The sequence below is a fragment of the Montipora foliosa genome, chromosome 14, assembly GCF_036669935.1.
Source record: "Montipora foliosa isolate CH-2021 chromosome 14, ASM3666993v2, whole genome shotgun sequence".
Taxonomy (NCBI): Eukaryota; Metazoa; Cnidaria; class Anthozoa; order Scleractinia; family Acroporidae; genus Montipora; species Montipora foliosa.
Window position 1 is genome coordinate 817,526 of NC_090882.1, and position 20,000 is coordinate 837,525.

The window sequence follows — 20,000 nt, forward strand, 5'->3', positions numbered from 1 at the left end:
TAAGCACCCATTTCAAATACTGTAGCGCTCACCTGATAAACAGTATTTACTGTAAGACTAAGCACCCATTTGAAAATGGTTACATGTAGCTTTCAATAACTGTGTGACTCACATGTTGACTCGCATGGCTCGCAATTTTGGCTCGCATGACTTGCAACCTTAGCATGCATGGTTCGCAGCCATGGCTCACATGACTCACTGCCATAGCTCACACATTGTCCTCACTCCAACAGGAGTCACACCATTTACTCTGATTTCTGGTACGCCGATACTCTCAATCTACCACTGAGCAATGAAGAAACTTATATGCAGGGTGTAAAGTGCACGTTGCAGGTTACAGGTTTGGGTTGAAGATCATCGTTTCACCATAGCTGAAACAACCCAAACCTTTTAAAGGTACATTGAAAGTAATACTAATGCCAACATTAGGCCTAAACGCTATGCTTTATATATTCAAGTGAAGCTATGATCCTCGCAGTTATGAAGTCAACGCAATTTTTGCAATTGCATATAAAAGAAGCCTAAAAAATTCAGGACTTCGACGGGGTTTGAACCTGTGACCTCACGATGCTGGTGCGACGCTCTAACCAACTGAGCTATGAAGCCACTGACATTGGGAGCTGGTCATTTGTGGGTTCCAAATGTTCCCGTGACGAAGAAGCCTGAAAAATTCAGGACTTCAACAGGGTTTGAACCCTGTTGAAGTCCTTGAATATTCTTTATGCAGTTGCAAGAATTGCATTCATAACTGCGAGGATCATAGCTTCCCTTGACTTCATATCCGCAGTTCATATACACTGTATCATCCATTTCATATATCATTTCAACTTTGATTCATTCCTCACGGGAACATTGGAACCCACAAATGACGAGCTCCCGACGTCAGTGGCTTCATAGCTCAGTTGGTTAGAGCGTCGCACCGGTATCGCGAGGTCATGGGTTCAAACCCCGTTGAAGTCCTGAATTTTTCAGGCTTCTTTACGCAATTGGAAAAATTGCGTTCATAACTGCGAGGATCATAGCTTCACTTGATTTCATATCATTCCACAGTTCACATATGATCCATTTCATATATCATTATTTTCATTGTTGCTTTACAGCTGTAGATAATGTTCAAACCTAAGGTTAGCTTCAATTTTTTGTTAAGGTTTGGGTTCTTTTAGTTATGGTAAAACAATGACCTGCAACCTGCACTTTACACCCTCTGAAAACTTACACTGTATGGGTCACAACAGTAATACAACATGTAATTAATTCACAAACAGACAAGGCACTGACTTTATACATACATGTTGGGTGCAATAGGGTAGGCATGAAACATACCTCTGCATCTCTTCTGAGAAGTCTTTCTTTGTCTGGTTTTCTAAAATAATAATTATCACAGGATGAAAAAACAATATCACTGGATTGGTTTCTTTTCCATACATACATGTACATGACATTGTATTCTGAATAATAAAGGTTGAAGTCGTTATCAGACTAATACACTGTAAGAAAAGGGTTGTACATGTGCATGTAATACTTTCTAAAAACAATAGCAAAAAAATAATAGCATTGATAATAGCAGCAGAACAATCCAAATCATGTTTTTACTACATGTATTGTAAATTGTCTACAGAAAAAAAATCTGAAAATCAACCAACCCTGTTGTTTTTTATGAGCAAAACTACATGTACCACTCCTTTAGAAATCAAGGAATGCACCACCATGCTATACACCCTGTAGGTTCCTAACAGGGGGTTCAATAAAGGCCACTCTGAAATCAGGCAAATTGACCAGTTGTTACAAGACTTTATCTGGTTTTTCTTTTTCACATTATCTACTTTCCTTGTCAATGTTTCCTGGCTGCAAACCTCTCATTAACTCTCATCCAAAACATTAATGAAACCCCTATCCAAGCCAAATCATTACTGTTACAGTAGCTAGTTGCTGCAAATTATGTGCAACAACAGAGTATCCTGGAAGAGAATTCAAAATGGCAACACTTACACAGCACTTGACTGCAGTGACTTTTTTGCTTTTGCATTGGACAAACAGCGAAACCTATGATGAGCCACAAACATCCTCCACACATACTTGGCTGTTGCAGGATCGTCCTACACAACAAAATTGCCATCAGGTTTTTTTAACACTCATGCCTTAGAGATTGAGAGGGAGCTTGCATAGGTCAAATTGAGGTAAATGCAAATAATAATATTGGTTTTGAGATCAATATCATTGATCTCAAAACGTCATTGTCACAAGAGGTAGTGATGAAAGGAAACTAAAATAATTTTTTCCTCTCTATTTTTGTCACACTCTATGTAATTTTGGAGAATGATCTTGTGCATGTAACAATAAGATTCCTAGCAGAAATAGGTCCTATTTACTGCTCAAGTGCTGCTTACATGTACAATCTGACAAAATACTGTAACTACAGTAAAATACAAAAAGGTTATATCAGCACCCTTTCATTAATAATTATTATTGTTGTTTTCCTAAAATTACCATATTGCCCAGTATTAAACTCTGTAAACTGTCATGTACGTACCATTTCAAAATGAATAGTATCAAATGATTTAAAACTTTCAATGCAGAAGTATTTCTTGCAGTGACTCATTTGGACAATATCAGGCCACCTGAACAATAAACGTAACAAATTTAAATTGACTTAGGAGAATGCAAGTTAAGTGTGGATTTAACAAGACTTTCAAATTATACATCTATGATATTAGATCAAGAATTACTTGAGTATAACAACAAAATTATTAATACACTTTTCCATAAATAAACTAGTTAAGCACAGATATGCCTGCATGTCTATTTAATTCTTTTTTGTTCCGTACACATGACTGTGATTACATAAAGGAACTTTCACAACAAAAGTTCTAGCTGGTCTTAATACAATGGCCAACATACTGGTAATCTGTCAATTCAAGTTTTGAAAATAAAATTTTATTATCTTGATAATCTTTTCCTACTGTACATATAGCTCAAGTTGAGCATCATCAACTGCAATGCTCACTTCCACTTAATACGTAGAACACTGTTACAATATGAACTGACCGGAAGTATGCAGGAGGAAGTCCCCGAGGATGTCTCACGACTATTCCCAGAAATGATGCACCAATTAATATAAGAAGCCCACCTTTGTCCTAACATAAACATAACAACATGTAGACAACTTTAGTTCAACAGAATTATGTTCATGTGTAAGAATGCTAAGTACAATGTAAATATATTCCTGTCCTGCAGAGATGCATTTATGATTATGAGAATCAAATTCTACGCTCTGATAGGCAAAACTTATTATTTTTTGTTCATTAATTTCCATTTCATGCAAACAATGGATCCCTCCAAACAAACATCCCCTCGTAAAAAATAGGGACAAAAGACGCACAATCTGAGGTGCACGCTAAACAGATGCTCTGCAAAAACTACTTGTGTAGATCAAGGTCGTCATCATTTGGTTTTTTCAAAAGTTTTCCAATTTACATGTACCGGTACATTGTACATGTACATGTATGACAATAGCAAAACAGCATGTTTTTTTTTTTCTTTTGACAAACTGCCACTGCTAGGTGCAGTTTTAAGTGATTATCCCCTGGTAATTTGGAAAAGTGCCCTCATTAACTCAAAGTAAGGATGAAGGGGTATGAGGGGGGGATAGGAGGGAGATTTCCATGGGATTTTATAATGGCTATATCCAACTGCTTGTTGTCCAAAATGCCCACACAGAACTCTGGCTCATATTATACATGATGGTATCTACCTTGGCAGGATAGTACTCATCCCCATAACCAACCAGCTTCTGGGTGATTGTCACATACTGTAACTTAGCTTCTTCACTTGCCATTCCCCTGACAGATATGAAATTCAAAATGGATAAAGGGGTATACTTTCTAAAGAGTAGTTCTGTGGTGCTGCATCCATGAGGAAGGGAGACACAGAAATGCATCTATTACCTGAGTTCATGCCATAATGATGAATTGACCACTGTAAAGAAATAATTCAAAAGCACCTCAGCTTTCAAATTATTATTGCAGTGGTTGATTTACCATATCAACTCAGTTGATAAACCCATTTCAGAAATTAATTCAGACAGCTTTTTGGAAACCAAGACCCAAAATGGTGTTAAAAGCAGATTCAAGGGGATGTTGAGGAAAAGATGGGAGAATTAAAGCAGCCCATGGAACCTCTGTTCTTTCAATATTAAAAAACTAGATTGATCCTCCTGACCGGCAAAAAATACGGTAATCTTTACTTCATGAGGGATACAAATTCATTAATTAATAATCAATTTATGCTAATTGACATGTGGCCTTGCACAGTGAGGTTCTTGTGCCAACAAAGAGTTTCAAAGATATTAAAATAATTTTAAGAGCACCGTGGCTGTGTGAAATTCAGACTAAAGGCTGAAGGTCCTCTCACCCCAACTTTGGCGACAAGGTGCTGCCAGGTTAAGAAAATCTCTCTTCCGAGCTCTTCTTCCTCAAAGGAATGATCGTTGCACAGGTTATAGTCCACCCACAAAAAGCAGAGATAGAAGAGAGCCTGGATTCAGGTTGTAAAAGAGGCTTTGAAAAATTGAAGTCTTAAATGCAGTTCCTGCATTAAATTTAGCCTACTGTTGTGTATGTTGTGCAATATTTAATCACATCTTTGAGAAACTAATGTACAATAATTGCTTAAAATCGTTCCTAGATAAACACAATTTATTGCACCATTGTCAGTATGGATTTTGGGGAAAATGCGCCACTCAACATGCTCTTATTGATATAATCAACAGAATTCAGTTCAATACTGACAAGAAGCTTTTTTCCTGTGGTATATTTATAGACTCAAAGAAAGCCTTTGATACAGTCAATCACTCAATCTTATTGCAGAAACTTGACGAGGAGTCCTTAATGACTGGTTTTCATCTTATCTAAACGATCTATATCAATCTACTCAGGTTGGTTCCCATGTTTCTAAGAAAGAGCGCTGCCTGTGTGGTGTTCCGCAAGGATCAGTTTTAGGACCATTATTGTTCTTGTTGTACATAAATGATATCTATAACTCTTCTGACAAAATTAAGTTTTTATTTGTTTGCTGATGATACTAACCTACTTTATGCTGATAGAATTTGACATCACTCGAAACAGTAGTAAATAAAGAGTTACGGAATATAGGCAACTGGCTTTATATGGCAAACTAGTTATCTCTTAATGTTAAAAAATCTAATTTTGTTATATCAGACCTTATTTAAGCGTATTGATTATGAAGTGAACATCAAAATCTTTGACTATAGTGCTAACTCTCTTGTTTCCTTAGAAAGGAAAGAATGTGTCAGATACCTTGGTGTTCTTATTGATTAAAACTTATCTTGGAAGATCATACCACATATATTTCTACCAAAATCAGCAAATCACTAGCTAAGGTATCCTTGCAAGACTAAGGCACTTTGTTCCATTTAACACTTTATTAAACATGTATCGATCTCTTATACAACCTTACTTGTCCTATGGTATACCTGTCTGGGGCCAAGCTGCACGGACAAATTTGGAAAAAATCTTGGTTCTGCAAAACGTGCCCTTCGTTTGATTTATTTCAAGCCCATTAGATTTCATGCCGTACCTGTGTTTAAATTACGGTATCAAATGTTCTTCCTCTTAATCTTCTTTATTTTAAAACAATCTGCCTTAATATGCATGATGTATTCAATAATGTAACGCCTCCAAATATTTCCAACTTATTTACTTACCGGTACTCTTCAAAAATACATCATCATAATACACAATTTTCTGTGGCTGTCAATTTCTACCTACAGTATTCAAGAATGGCCCATTTGAAAAACTCCTTTTCAAGTATTGGTGCAAAGATATGGAATAGTATTCCCAACAGTGATCATGCTCTACCTAAATAAAAAATTATAAATTTAAGGACATCCTACAAAATCGGCTACTGGATATTCTGACACAAGAGAATACTTATGTTGCCGTGCACACTTTAGTTAAAATATTTAGTGATATAATATTTAATTTAAAAATTTCAGCTTAATTTCAGTTACAAAATTTGTTTTATTCCCCCTTGACCTACTTTGTAATTTATGAACTCCCTGTCATTTTAACCTAATATGTTGATGTTTCGTGTATCTGTTCTCTCTATTGTTGTCTCAACCCCTATTATTGTAATCTTTTATTTTTCCTACCCGCCTCAATTAGCTAGGCTATTTTGCGGGTAAGGATCAATGGAAAATGTACAAAAGGTGAATGTATAATAAACTTTAAACTTCATGTTATTAAAACTCATCAGCAATGATGAGCTTGGAGGGATGTGCCTGACAGTGCTGTGGTAGCACTAACTGCCCACCACAACAACGCAACCTTGGTCCACCTCCTAGCACTTACTTACCTGAATCACACATATGAATGAGGAGAATGGATGGAAACGCAGGAAGCAAAACCACAATGAGATATGTGACAATCTACAACATTGAGGGCCACAGCACAAGATAACTTCTGGCCAGTGTGCCGCAATCTTAACTTTGTCTAAATTTTATTTAGCCAGGGGTTTCATTAAGGGCCAGGCACCAGGCAAACTGACGGATTCTGGACATGACTTTGCCCGGCTGCTTTCAACATCTCAATGGACTGGGATTTTTTTTAGTACAAAGAGTGATTAAAAAATACAGTTTTGTCCTTTCTTTGATCTGTCTTCTGTTGTCAAAATGTCACAATATCAAACACTACATTCAATTTCATAAACCACATTCAACTCAAAACAAATGGCCCCTTGATGCATTGCAGAAGGAATTGCGCTCCATAAATAACCACCTGAAATGCCCCAATGTTGCATGTTTCGCTATGGCCCAAAAAAGATCATGGTCAATCGCTAATTAGTTTTCTTTGCGAGCTGAATTGCCTCCAGCTGAGAAAAGGCCAAAATGTGAGTGCACTTTGCTGTGTCACATTTATTTAATGAATTACATGTAATTTTCGTGTGTAAAAAAGGTGCTATTTTCTGTGATTGAAGAACATTGCTTTGGACTTCATAACGCAGGAAAACACATCTCTGCAACCCATGAATTTCAAAATTTTCTGGGGCAGCATACCCCCAGACCCCTGTAAGAGGGAAGGCCCGGCAGCCTTTGCAATAATTTGGGTGTTAAACCTGTATGCCCGCTGCTTCAAACCTTAATGAAACCCCTGTTTAGCCACATTTAAACTAATATTCTCATTGACCAGTACATTCAGAGGAAGCTAAGGAAAAGGTTGTATTAATAATATAAACCAACCTGTGATGTTGATACAACTCAATGACCTAAAAATGAACAAAATAAGGCTTAAAAACACAATTCCTTCAACACAAAAAGGTGGCATTCTTGCCATAATTGTGAAATAGACAATAAAATTATTCTTGCCAAAATAAAGTCTTCCAATCTTCATTAATTTAAATAAACATCCCTAGACACTTTCGAGGTGATCTACCGGGTAAAAGGCAATGCTAAAGATTTTTTTACACAACTACCATTATCCACTAAAGATACAGGTATTGCAATCCCTTTGTTTCGAAATGACATTTTTCAGCTGGATGTGCAAAAAATTCTTACTTCTTGCTCCAGATCATCCTTGGAAAAGTCAGTAAACCCATTCTGCAACATGTACAAACCAAAGATTAAGGCCCACAAAGCATTGCAATGTAGTTATACTATTAATACAGTAGGTTTCATAAAAATAATCAAGAAGGCTTCACTTACAAAAGGGAAATGATTTTGATCTTCAATATAGTTGGCATATCTTTCTGCATGATAATCTCCCAGATCAGCTACAAAAAAATGCAGGCTATTATGGCTACATGTATCAACACTACATTGTTAATGTACAAGATGTAGGTTATAAAAATAATTTTCAACTTGATTTGAATTAATCTCTTATAGATATTTTTTCTCACCTACATGCAATGGTCTGTTAAAAATTTTTGTCAGTGGGTTGAGTTTGTTAATTCTCTACTTCTCCCATAAGTTTTTCCCTAGGTACTCTAGTTTTCCCAACCCCTCAAAAAAAATGTTTTATTTGATATGAACAGTAAAATGGTCTCTCTGACCTCCCATGTCCTTGTGAGCTCTTCCAAAAGTAACCAAACTTGAACACCACAACCCATTATTTTAATTTTTTTCTAATAATCATTGTTTAACTTTTAAATAACCTTGTGCTGAGTAGGATGCCAGTAGTACAGCAGTGTCTTTACTACACGAAAGACTCCCTTCAATGATCTGATTCTTCAACTGTAGATAAAGGAGATTCCTGAAACAAATTCAAGTCCTGAAGTTAAAAAAAATTGCAGGGAAAAAAATACAAAAAAAAAAAGAAAACCATTCGTTTCTAATAGTGACCCTGACCTCTTGATATAAAGACTAAAGCTTACAACTTCAGGCAATGAAATCCATCCCAAAAAGTAGAATGAAACATGTGACCTTCCACGGGAAAACGTACACTAACGTTTGCCCGTTAAACGGCTTAAAACTAACGGACGGTTAACGGATATTCAACGGTTTTGAAGATTGGTTTAACGTTTTTTACTAACGCTCTGACGGTTTGTGCTAACGCCTTAACGGTTTGTGCTAACGCTCTAACGGTTTGTGCCAACGCTCTAACGTTCTTTCCATCAGTTCTAACGTTCTGCCTTAGCGCTTTAACACCAAGTCTTAGTTCTAAGCTCGAAAGGCTGATCGATGACACCACAACGTAGTGAGCGATTACCGTTCATCGAACAAAGGCCATGGTTTGAAGTACTAGCACCATCGTGAGCTGGCCAAAACAAATCGGATGCACATTTCAGCGAGTTTTTTGCTTTAAGAATACTACGATGTAGACAGGCCACCAGAAACGATTGCGTGACTTTTAAAATACGATTCCGAAGAGGCGCGCCCATGGCGCCATAACTGCTGAATGCAACGAAGTCCGGATAAAAGTGGCTAATCTCGATATGTTTTGACCGTCGGACTCACAATGAAGCGATGCATTACTAAATTGTGAATTTCTCACGGCATCCATTACTTCATTAGCTACTGTAGTTGCAAAGTAAAATACAACAAATGATTATTTTCATCCAAAGAAATGTAGCATTTCATGTTGTTTTCAAAGCCGAAGTAACGATAAATAGACCATATTCGCATTCTCGGTATTGGACTGGAACTAGCTTGCAATGGAGGCTAATGCGGGGGAATCTTTTCAAATGCAAATACTTTTTAATATATTCCCCCGCATTAGCCTCCGTTGCAAGCCAGTTCCAGTCTAATACTGAGAATACGAATATGGTCTATTCAAAGCGGTGCGTTCATAAGAGAGCTCTTTGCTATAAATAAGATAAAAGAGTTCTGTATCATCAGTTAAGATGCCGAGGGGGCAAAAAAGCTCGCGAGAAACTCCAGGCGAGTGGTTAAGTTAAACAGATATTTTTCAGTTGAAATTTGGTAAGTCATGCATCATTCAATCACATTTAATTTGGCGTTCGCGCAGGATGGGTCTTCGATCTTTGGTCTTCGTTTTTGGAGTCTTTATTGTCCATTCTACCTATTAGCGTAGTTATTTCAGCTTGAAATCCATCCAAGACTCGAAGCGCTCAACCTAAAATAATATCGAAAACTCCAGCATTCCCAGCGCCAAGGATGCGTAGCAGGATTTTCGTATACCGGCTTTAGATACATGCTTGCAGCCATCACGCCATGTGCTCCTCTCTGATTGGATGATGATTTCTTATTAGCCAATCACAGAGGAGCAAACGTTGTGCAAGCCGTCACACCAAACTACAACTACGCTTCCTTGGAGTTCCGAATGCTGGATTTTTTCAATTTTATTTGAGGTCCAGCGCTTCGAGTTTTGGACGGATTTCAGATATAATGGCATGAAAGGAAACCTCTGGGTTTCAGCTTGCTTGGTGCGTGATTTGAAACCTGTACGATAGGAATTTGTTTGTGAGTTTCAGCTTGATTGGTGCGTGATTTGAAACCTGTACGATGCGAATTTGTCAGTGAAAATCGGCTTGGTGCTGGAGCGATCCGAAATCGAGCTTTCCACCCTTGATTTACTATTGGTACGCAGAGGTGAACGTCGAACACAAACCCTTCATTTTTCTCGGTATTTTTAATTTTTTAAAAAGCGCTCTACTACATGTAATTCTACTAAGTTGTAGAAGGACACGGCCGGTTTTCCCAAAGAGGGTCACATTTTTAAACGACGCTCTACGAATCCTCTGATCCGGAACAATCGATACAGATTATTAATTCACTTGCCAACAGAATCCAAGATTTGCCCAACGGATAAGGTTAATAACTATTATACATCTGACGTATGAGACTAACGCTCTAACGGACGAGGCTAAACCCCTAACGGACGAGGCTGACGCTCTGACGGATGAACCTAACGTTCTGACGGATAAGACTAACGTTCTAACGGATGAAGTTGACGCTCTGACGGTTTCATGTAAACTTCTAACGGACGGCTAACGGATATCTAACGCTTCGGTCAATTTAACGGTTTAGCGTTAGTGTACATTTTCCCGTGGAAGGTCACACATTGTAAAAACAACTTAAAACTGTTGAATAACATAAAAGAACTACAGCAAAATAAAAGAGAAGCATGGATGGACACAAATGGATAAGATTGAAACGGATTGTTTTTGGGTAATCTTGAAAAAAATCGACCCAACATTTTTCAAGTTGATTCATGACAAAATAAGCGCCCCGATAAAGGTGTTTTTTTTTCTCGAAATCATCTTGTTTGCAAGTGATATAACTATAATTTTATCAGTAAAAAAATTCCACATTTCCACTTTTGAGTTTTAAACTTGTGAGTAACTAAAGATTTCCCTTAATTAAACACCATAAAATATTGTGACATAGCCCCTTGGATATTCCTGAGAAAGGGATTCGATAAATTTCCATCCAACCTACATGTACATTGTATTAAGAGGAAGTACAGCTGTAGACAGGGCATGTAACCTGATCTACTGACAAAACGTCACTGAGGTACATACATGTACAATGAAATTAATTGGCAACATTGGGAGGGTATCAGAGCAGTGTTGGCAGGCCAATGATATACTGGCACTATGAGGCACATGAAAGTTTAACTTGGTGAAGATTGGCAAGAGACCATCTGAACTGGAAAAAAAGTGGAAGATTGGCACATAAAATACAACGATTGGATGCGCTAATCTTCCACAATTATAATATTACATGTAGGTATCGTAACTAGTGTCACATACAGTGTGCCTTTAACTGGAAAATCCATTGTAACCATCTTACTAAAATTAATACCGACCTATGTACATGTACGTTACCAAACAAATTAACTTAAATGTTTCTTGCCTAACTTGACCCAACACTGGAACTAACTACAGCCACTGACAAGCTAACTGTATCATACATGCAATCATGTGAACAGCATCTGTTTTCATAGTTACCAATAAAGAGCAAAGAAACCTCCATAATCAGCAAGTCTTTGGCCCAGTTCATTAATGATATCCAGACCACACAAAAGTAAAACCAGCAAGTACAAAAATTAATGTTAAGTTTGAGAAAATCCATTTAAAATAAAATCAACCAACACACCTGACGGCCTCATCTTGAAGTCTCATGCAGCTGGGGTCAGCCATAAAAAAGCGAATCTTAAACTTAAGCTTGATGTTACAAAGTCCACTTGCTGCATGCTTTTCCAACTGTTTTCTTATGGGCTTTTCCAAAATTAACCACCAATCATGACCCCTCTTGTTTTTATAGCTCAAACCAAAGAATCCAACCTGTAAAAAGAAATGGAGATCTACACTTCAGGTTTATTTGGTTCTCAAAAACACTGTACTTTGATTTTTAATGCTTAATTACAGTAATTAATTATTATTAACTAGTTAACTTAACTCGCAATATTGTTATTTTTATTGGTTAGGCCCCAGTTGATTGAAGGGTCGATAAAGCTAACCACTGGATAACAAAATTGGTTTTGCTAGTGTTTATCAGGTCCCAGTTGTTCAAAAGATGGATAAAGCTATCCACCAGATAAATCACTATCCATTGGATAGTGCAATTGGTTTTACTATGATTTATCCCCGGAATAGTGATTTATTCGGTGGAACAACTAAATTTTTAGGGCCAGCTGCTGGATAGTGATTTATCCAGTGGATAGTGTTATCCACCTTGTGAACAACTGAGGCAAGATGTATTGAAAATGTATGTTATGGTTCCAGCTTTTCATTGGTTCTAATTTTTTTCAAACTAGTTTACAAATTTTAAACTACCGGTAGTTTGAGAATTTTAGCCTAGTTACATAATTTCAAACTTATTTTTACTTTATTTTTTTATTTTGAATAGGTAGAGAGTGAAATCTTTGAGTCCAATAGTGTTTGCCTCGTGAATTTTATGCTATAATTAATTATAAAGAGTAATGTATTTGTTATCTTTTCTGTGTTACCTAACAACTTATTGTACATTTGTAGATTTCATTCAAACAGTGTGTATGTGTTTTGTCTGGATAAAGTCTTCTTAAAGTTTTCTCTTTCAGGACAAAGGGTTCTTTAATTAAGGTTAGGGTTACTACATTGTGCTGTACATAACTTCTAACTAACTCCCAGCAAAATCATCTGGCATTACAGACTGACAGAGTAACATCTCTTCAGTCTCCCTCCCAGGGGTCAATAGGTTTGTGTGCGTCGTTTCTTTCCCGTAAAAAATTACGGCTAGAAATACATGTACAGCTGTACTTCTGCATTCACAAGCTGTTGTGTTTTCAGTCACTCAGCAGCTTAGAAAAACATAATATATGATCGACCCAGGAAGTTGTACATAAATGTAGAGGAATATAAGGAGGTTCCCATGAAAATGCTACTTGAGCAGGGTTTACATTAGAAGGTGGGACCCAGGTACCGGCACCCGTCTATTTGAATGGAGTACCCGGCTTCTTTTACAAGGAAACTGAAAATAATTAGCATCAAATAAATTAATTCTTGCCATATTGTTGAGAATCATCTTCAAAAACCTTTTTTTGCATCAATTACCTTGCATCAGATAATTGAAATAAAGTTTATTTTCGTGAAAAAAAGAAGGAAAGGAAAAGAACTTTATTCAAGTGTCTAGTCCTCTAGCGCTGGAGCACTAATTGGAGACACTGTAAACTGAAATCAACAATTATAACACAAATCAAATCAAAGGCTGGTTTTTGAGGAGAGGGGAAAACCGGACTACCCGGAAAAAAACCTCTTGGTGCAGAGTTGAGAACCAACAAACTCAACCCACATACAACGCCGAATCTGGGAATCAAACCCACGCCACATTGGTGGGAGGTGAGTGTTCTCATCACTGTGCCATCTCTGCACCGCCTCATCTTTTATAACTTTTACAAACTGCATGTTTGGAAGCACATTCTGTGTTGATATCAAGGCGTCTTGGATAACTTTTTCTCATTTGTGTCCAAAAGGTTACTTTCAAGGTTTTAAAAATTCCTTTGAGCGTAATTTCATGAAGCCCAATGACCCTGAGCATGACCCTCACATTCCCCACTTTTTTTTTACAAACTCTGATTGTTTCTCGCAGAAAAGAGGCAGTTAAGAAACTTTAATGGCCTCTTACACAAAGTCCATGAATAACAGAAAATTATCGCAAGAATTGCATTTACAATGTATAAAGCAGCTGCAGTTATTAGATTTGTCTGGAAAACAACTTTTTAACATGAATTTGCAAATGAGAATTTAAATTGTATGACTGTCGAAATATTACTAGTTAACTTGTTATTCATTGTTTAATATAAAGCAAAAAATCAGACGTTCAAAAACCAGTAAATTTCATCATGAAGATTTTTGAAATATCCAGAATGTTGACTGCCAGATATGCTAAATTCCCTTTTTTGACAGATGCGAGAACAGCTTTAGTTTCCACAGAAATAGACTTTACCTTGGAAAACGGCTAAAAAGCCTTTGTTACCTTCAATTTTCGTAAATATTCGAAGTTCAAGGCATTATTTTCCATGTGGCTGCATATGGGGGGCCTGGTACGAGTCTCATTCTAAAAGAGTCGCCAATTGGTGTAACACAAACACGCCCTTTGTTCAGATTAGCAAATCTGTTCAGAAATATAATACTGCACACAAAAACAAAGCGTAAGAAGCTAGTCGTAGCATACAGGAATATTTAACAGTTATTCCTCGAGCCCGAATGGGCTCTGAGTCAATAGCTCATGAGGCCCAAGGCCGAATGGGCTATTGAATCAGAGGCCATGAGGGCGAGAGGAATAATTGTTTTAGTAAAATCCAACTAGTTGGTCAAAAAAATATCGAGACAAAACATCTTTCGCTAGTTAAAGCTAGACTTTAATTGTTGTTTTGGTTTTCAAAGCCGGCGCTTTTCGCTACTAGTGGGCTATAACAAATAGCCTACTAGTAGCTCAACCAATCAGAAAGCAGCATTGATAATAGACCACTAGTTGGATTTTACTAATAATAATTATTGATCATTCATTTGGCATGTTAGCTGTGTCCTTTCAACTTTTAACGTGGAGCACCAATCGTGCAGAAGACCTCATTTTTTTTACTTGTCCCGACTAATGTCGATCAAGATTCATAATTACTGTTCCCTTATGCTCAAAATGTCTTTAGGGCAGTAAAAACACGTTTTTTTTTATCCTGAAACCTTGAAAAACAAGCTTTAACTGCTCAGAAAAAAAAATTGCATAATTTACAATATATATCGCATAATTGGCCTTTCTATAAATCGCATAATCTGCCCTGCAAATTTCGCACAATTTGCATTTTTTCATCGCACCCTATCACACCACATTATCATGTAACAAACGGCTCTTATTATTCTCTTCTGGTACAGCCAATAAATTAACAAGTGATGACAAAAGGCGAATTAATTTTCACTCCAGAATGCAGAAAAATACATTACTTGGAGTCTGATTTTTCAAAAATTTCTGCCCTACAGCTCCTTAGAAGCTCTTGACTCGGGGTACTCTGATACTCAACATCTGGTACCCCTCTCCATGAAAAATTAAAGAAAACCCTGACTTGAGGTAAATGTTTTAATAATGGAATGGAATGGACCACAAGGAATGGAAAGGACCAGAGGGCCTGCACCCCCCCCCCCCCCCCAACCCAGTTACATAATTTGTGAAAAGTGAAGAATTACAAAAATAAAAAGCTGAAAATAATAATTCCAAAAGGTTCTCTGTCGTAAAATCTGTACTACACTTAACAAAAACACAATTTACATGAGAAAAGCAGTGAGGTCTGTATTAGTTAGTACAAGGTCACTGGCAGCCTCAAAGCCAGCTGCAGCCAGCCAGCTCACTGAGCAAACAAGTGTAAAATGGCCTATTCAATTACCAAAAAGATATACATGTGCATGAACATTTCATTTTTAGGCAAAAATTTAAATTGATAACACAACACTTTCACACTACAATGGTGCAATGAGCAAATGCTGGTGGACACCCAAAAGAAGCTAGAGTAATGAGAGATCTCTTGCTTTCGTCTACCAACCATGAGATATCCACTGTAGGCCTGTATATAGTAGGCCCACTGTTTTTATTTATAGGCAAAAATGGCATTGATGAAAGAAATGCACCATCCCTAAGGGATGACCTGCAGGAACATCTCTTCATCGGAAAACAGTGTTATGTTGTGTGCGTTGCGCAACCCTAATGTAAAACAACATGAGCTCCTGATTTACAAGCAAGATTTGATATGTACCTTTTTCATAATGTAGATAACGGAAAAATTTTCCTATTTTTTCGCAAATACTGTACTTTGTTTCTTAAAGTATTATTAGTTTTGTTTCAGAGTCCTCAATAAGTGCTATAGCAATTCACTAAAAGTTAAGACAATTACTTCATGAAGGTTTTTACCAACCAATTTTTTCTTTATTTGAGTCACAATACAATAACACTTGCAGTGCTTTGTCTGGTTGTCCTCATTAAGTTGTCAAAGGAATAAAAGGTCAATAGAACAAATGGCCGATGACACGAAAACATCAGTGGGTCAACATGACGGACGTCAATTAACACGCATTCAACTTTACATACAGGAACACTTCCGATCGAATAAGATTTCGCTTCGATCTATAGTTATATCGGGATTGCTCTCTTCAGTTGAGGAAATATTGGTCGCATTCTTTCCAAGGATCATTCCATAAAAGCGATGGTTACTTTATACGCTTTTGAGAGCAAGATTCCTGAAATACTATTTTTGTTACGAACCAATATGCCGTTTTAATGATCGAATTATTCAGATCCTAAGGTGAAATATAAATAACATACATGTAGCGACTGTGTCATCTACAACTGCAACAACTACGACGGTTAAGGACACAATAAATCAAACGCGAAGTAGCTAAGCTTGGATTAATTCTTTGGTGTGTGGATGTTTGTAATGATTGAAAGTGTTTGTATTAGTTCATATTTCACATGCATCTCGAAATAATTATTATTGTGCAGCTATGAATGAACCTCTGTTGTAATTGTTTTTGTTTACAACTAGCAAATACCCACCTAAGTCTTCAAACGTTTTTTTCAAGACTAAACGACAAGCACAACATAATCATACCTCTGTGAGACCAATCTGATTTGCGATCTTCTCCAAGCAGTCCAGCCCTAAAGCATCTCTACCAACTGTCACCTCTACAAAGGTTTTGCCGGGTATTTCGACAACAGCGAAAATTTCTTTCATTAAGTCATCTTTCGAAGGTTTCGCGCATATGCCAAACGGCATATCTATCCTGCAACACGAAATACAGCGCAAGAAGTTTGAACTATTTTTCACAAGAACGAACAACACTATCTGTTCCGCTTATCTTCACTATCCCGTTTATCTATATGCCGTCCGTGGACTGGTGCCCAGATACTTCTCATTTCCGGTTTCCCTTGAGTTTCGCTGTTCCGGTGGAAGAAGAACAGAAAGTGATCACACCAAAACTTCCGGATTGACTACGCCCATAGACTGAAAGGAGACGATAGTAGCAAGCAAAAGTTTGACAAGGTCAAGGAGGAACACATAATTTTGGACTTCGTGGGTTTTGACTAAAAGGAATAGGACGTTCACTCGGCGAGGAAGCGATTGAAATTACGAGCAAATTCGGGCAAGGCAAGAGAAAAGATCGGAATCTCCACAATTATTGTATTGTTGTTGTCATTAAAATTATTATTAGTAGTAGTAATTTTTGTTGTTGTTGTCGTTGTCGTTGTTGTTGTTGTTGTTGTAGCATTCGCTGCCTCTATTTTTCTGCAATCTTTCTCTCTGTGTTAATTGTTTCTCCCTCATTTCCAACGTGTTTTGTGTTTCGGCTTTAGTTCTTTTTAATTCTGCTTAGAAGATTAAATTGAATAACATCCTGTGCTACGATGATTTGCAAAAAGAACCTTGAGAGAGGAAATGCTGAAGGCAGAGGTCGAATGCGATACATCGTTGTTGTTGACAAAGAGGCGAGTAAACGACACACGCAAGGGCATGCATGACATTCCTATTTGACAAAAAGGAAGAGCCTAAAGATAGCTTGATACTCTGGTGCACGTCCATCAAGAATTTTTTTAACAGAACTTGAATGTGTCTTTGAAGCGGAGATTTTGACCACCATGCTTTCTCTTTCCTTCTCACGTACAGCTCACATAGAAGATGGCCTGAGGCAGTCGCTCCTCAGGCATTCTTTTCACATGCTCTGTTGCGATGCTGATAATTATGATGGCTTCTGCACTGTCAGCTCCAGCACGCTTGGGAACATCGACATCAGGAACTCGGTCTTTCCAGCTGATGAGAAGTAATTGACATTTAAATCCCGTACTAGAGATCAGGCTAGCCTATCTTTCTGAGAAACTGTTATGAGTGAAATTACACAAGTCATACGATACAAGGTCCCCAGAGGACCAGGTCTCGGATGCCTTGTCGTCTTCCTATCCCACGCACTAACAACATGAAGCGAATGTTCTTTTACAACACTGTTTATTAAATTGTGGAATCATTTTAGCGACAGAGACTAAAATTTAACAGAAATTATTTTGATTTTATCTCGTATAGCTTCGCACCTGACAGTTTTAAAATAGATTGTAATTTTTAGTTTATTTTCTTAATTAGCTATTTAGTATGCTTAATTGTAATATTCCAGTATTCGAAATAGTATCTAGTACTTTTCTTTAAACCCCTTTTACACACGCACAAAATTGGCACGGCACTCCAAAATCGCTTAGCACACCTCCAGAGATGTGTTCGGCACCCCTATAATTTCTGGCACGGGTGCCTAATATGCCTTCTGCCTTTTCTGTTTAAGCCCGAAAAATTTACCGTGCCTTTCTAGGAAAGCATAGGTACGGTATCGAGATTTGGGAATGCCGGGCTAGATTTTAGTGCTAGTGTAAAGCGGGCTTTAGTAGACCTTAGTATTTCAGTTAGTTGTTGTAACTTAGTTTCTAAGGGCATAAGGGCAACTGCAGTCCCGACTGTGATTAGGCACCGTATTGAAATAACGTGGCATCATCATCAGCACATGAAAAAATACTCTGTCGGAATGTCAACATCTTGGAGGACCAATCCCTGCATCGAAAGAAGTGGAGAGGAAAAGGTGAGAATGTTAAGAAGAAGGTGCAGGTCACCAGGGAGAGAAGAATATTATATCAACGGACGCACATAGTCAGATATTCAATTCCTGATTGCGACAACTTTGTCTCCACCTGCGGACGCCGCTGCAGAACGAAGGCTGATCTCGTGGCCCCCCGAAGAGCATGTCAATTCATTTAAACTCACACAGAAATAATAATTAATACAAATTAGCGCTTAAAATATAAAATAAAGAGATTGCGAAGAAAAAAGAAATTTTACAATTGAAGGTTCATTGTGTAGAGTTTGGGACACCTAAATAGTTCATGGAACTAACCGAGTAGGTGACCCAAAACAAGTATTACTTCATTAATTAAATAGGAGTTAAAGATAATATAATCGTAAAACATTACAAATCAATAATAGTATTATAACCATCAATTACAGAATTTTTGATATATTGACGAAAACTGGAAAACGGCTTGAGTTTCTTAACATCAATGGACAATGAATTCCAAAGTTTTGGATCAGCGTAACTGAGAAAAAGAATGCCGTATTGAGTGGTATAAACAGATGTAACCGTGACAAACAGATTATCAATCTGTGATTCACGTGTATTATATTAATGAATAGAAGATACTGGGTTAAAAAAATTAAAAAAAATTAGAAGGGCTTAGTTTATGGTACCACTGATAAACAAAAGAGAGAATTTCAAGATGAATTACATCAGAGAATTTCAGGAGTCTGAGAGACTTCATTGGTGGCTCAGAATGTTATTTAGGGTCGGAAAAAGTCATTATTCTGACGACTCGTTTTTGTAAAGTAGTTAATGGTTTTAGGTAGGTTGGGTATATGAGACCCCAAACTTGAATACCATAAGTAAGAAAGGGGTAAATTATGGAATAGTAAAGCATAATAAGTATATCAGCATTAACATAGTACCTTAATTTGGAAAATATGCCTACAGTTTTCGATAGTTTTAAAGCAAAGTTCATTAACATGATTCTTCCAAGTCAAGTTTGAGTCAAGAGTGACACCTACGTATTTGACTGTGAAGACTTCTTGCCCTTTGAGCATCACGAACAGTCATCGTCGATTACGATGGCCTACCGACGACGACGACGGGTATCCTATTAGCACCTTAAATAGATGTACTCTTTCAAAGTTAAATTCTATCTAATAGTTTAGGGTAGCGCTTTTTACGATTGATAAATTATTTGCTAGGTCTTTTAAGTATAGTTATTGCCTTAAGCAATATTTCAAAATTGTGGCGTAGAATCACTACCACAGAAACTGCTCTAAGGGACCTTTACCTCCTGGAAAGACTAGACAACTACGCAAAAGCGCAAACGAGTATGTTTTACCAAGAATAAATTCATAGAGCGTTTTAAATCAGTTTTTACCAATAGGTGTCTTCTTTATTAATATCCTATATTATTATATAGGCAAACTGGTCCGAGATGAAAAGGAGAA

General features: G+C 37.2%; 1 protein-coding gene across 1 annotated transcript in view; it reads right to left on the minus strand.

Moving 5' to 3' along the window:
• Positions 1–16,818, minus strand: part of LOC137985670 (tyrosine-protein phosphatase non-receptor type 21-like) — a 49,456-nt gene extending 32,638 nt beyond the window's left edge. The window contains exons 1-11 of the mRNA XM_068833330.1: positions 16,548–16,818; positions 11,573–11,760; positions 8,167–8,264; positions 7,718–7,785; positions 7,571–7,612; positions 7,256–7,281; positions 3,752–3,839; positions 3,046–3,134; positions 2,531–2,618; positions 1,990–2,096; positions 1,324–1,363 (exon numbers count right to left, since the gene is read on the minus strand). Of these exons, the coding sequence (XP_068689431.1) occupies positions 1,324–1,363; positions 1,990–2,096; positions 2,531–2,618; positions 3,046–3,134; positions 3,752–3,839; positions 7,256–7,281; positions 7,571–7,612; positions 7,718–7,785; positions 8,167–8,264; positions 11,573–11,760; positions 16,548–16,712 (999 nt within the window). The 5' untranslated portion in view covers positions 16,713–16,818. The remainder of the gene's footprint in view (positions 1–1,323; positions 1,364–1,989; positions 2,097–2,530; positions 2,619–3,045; positions 3,135–3,751; positions 3,840–7,255; positions 7,282–7,570; positions 7,613–7,717; positions 7,786–8,166; positions 8,265–11,572; positions 11,761–16,547) is intronic.
• Positions 16,819–20,000: the final 3,182 nt, after the last annotated feature.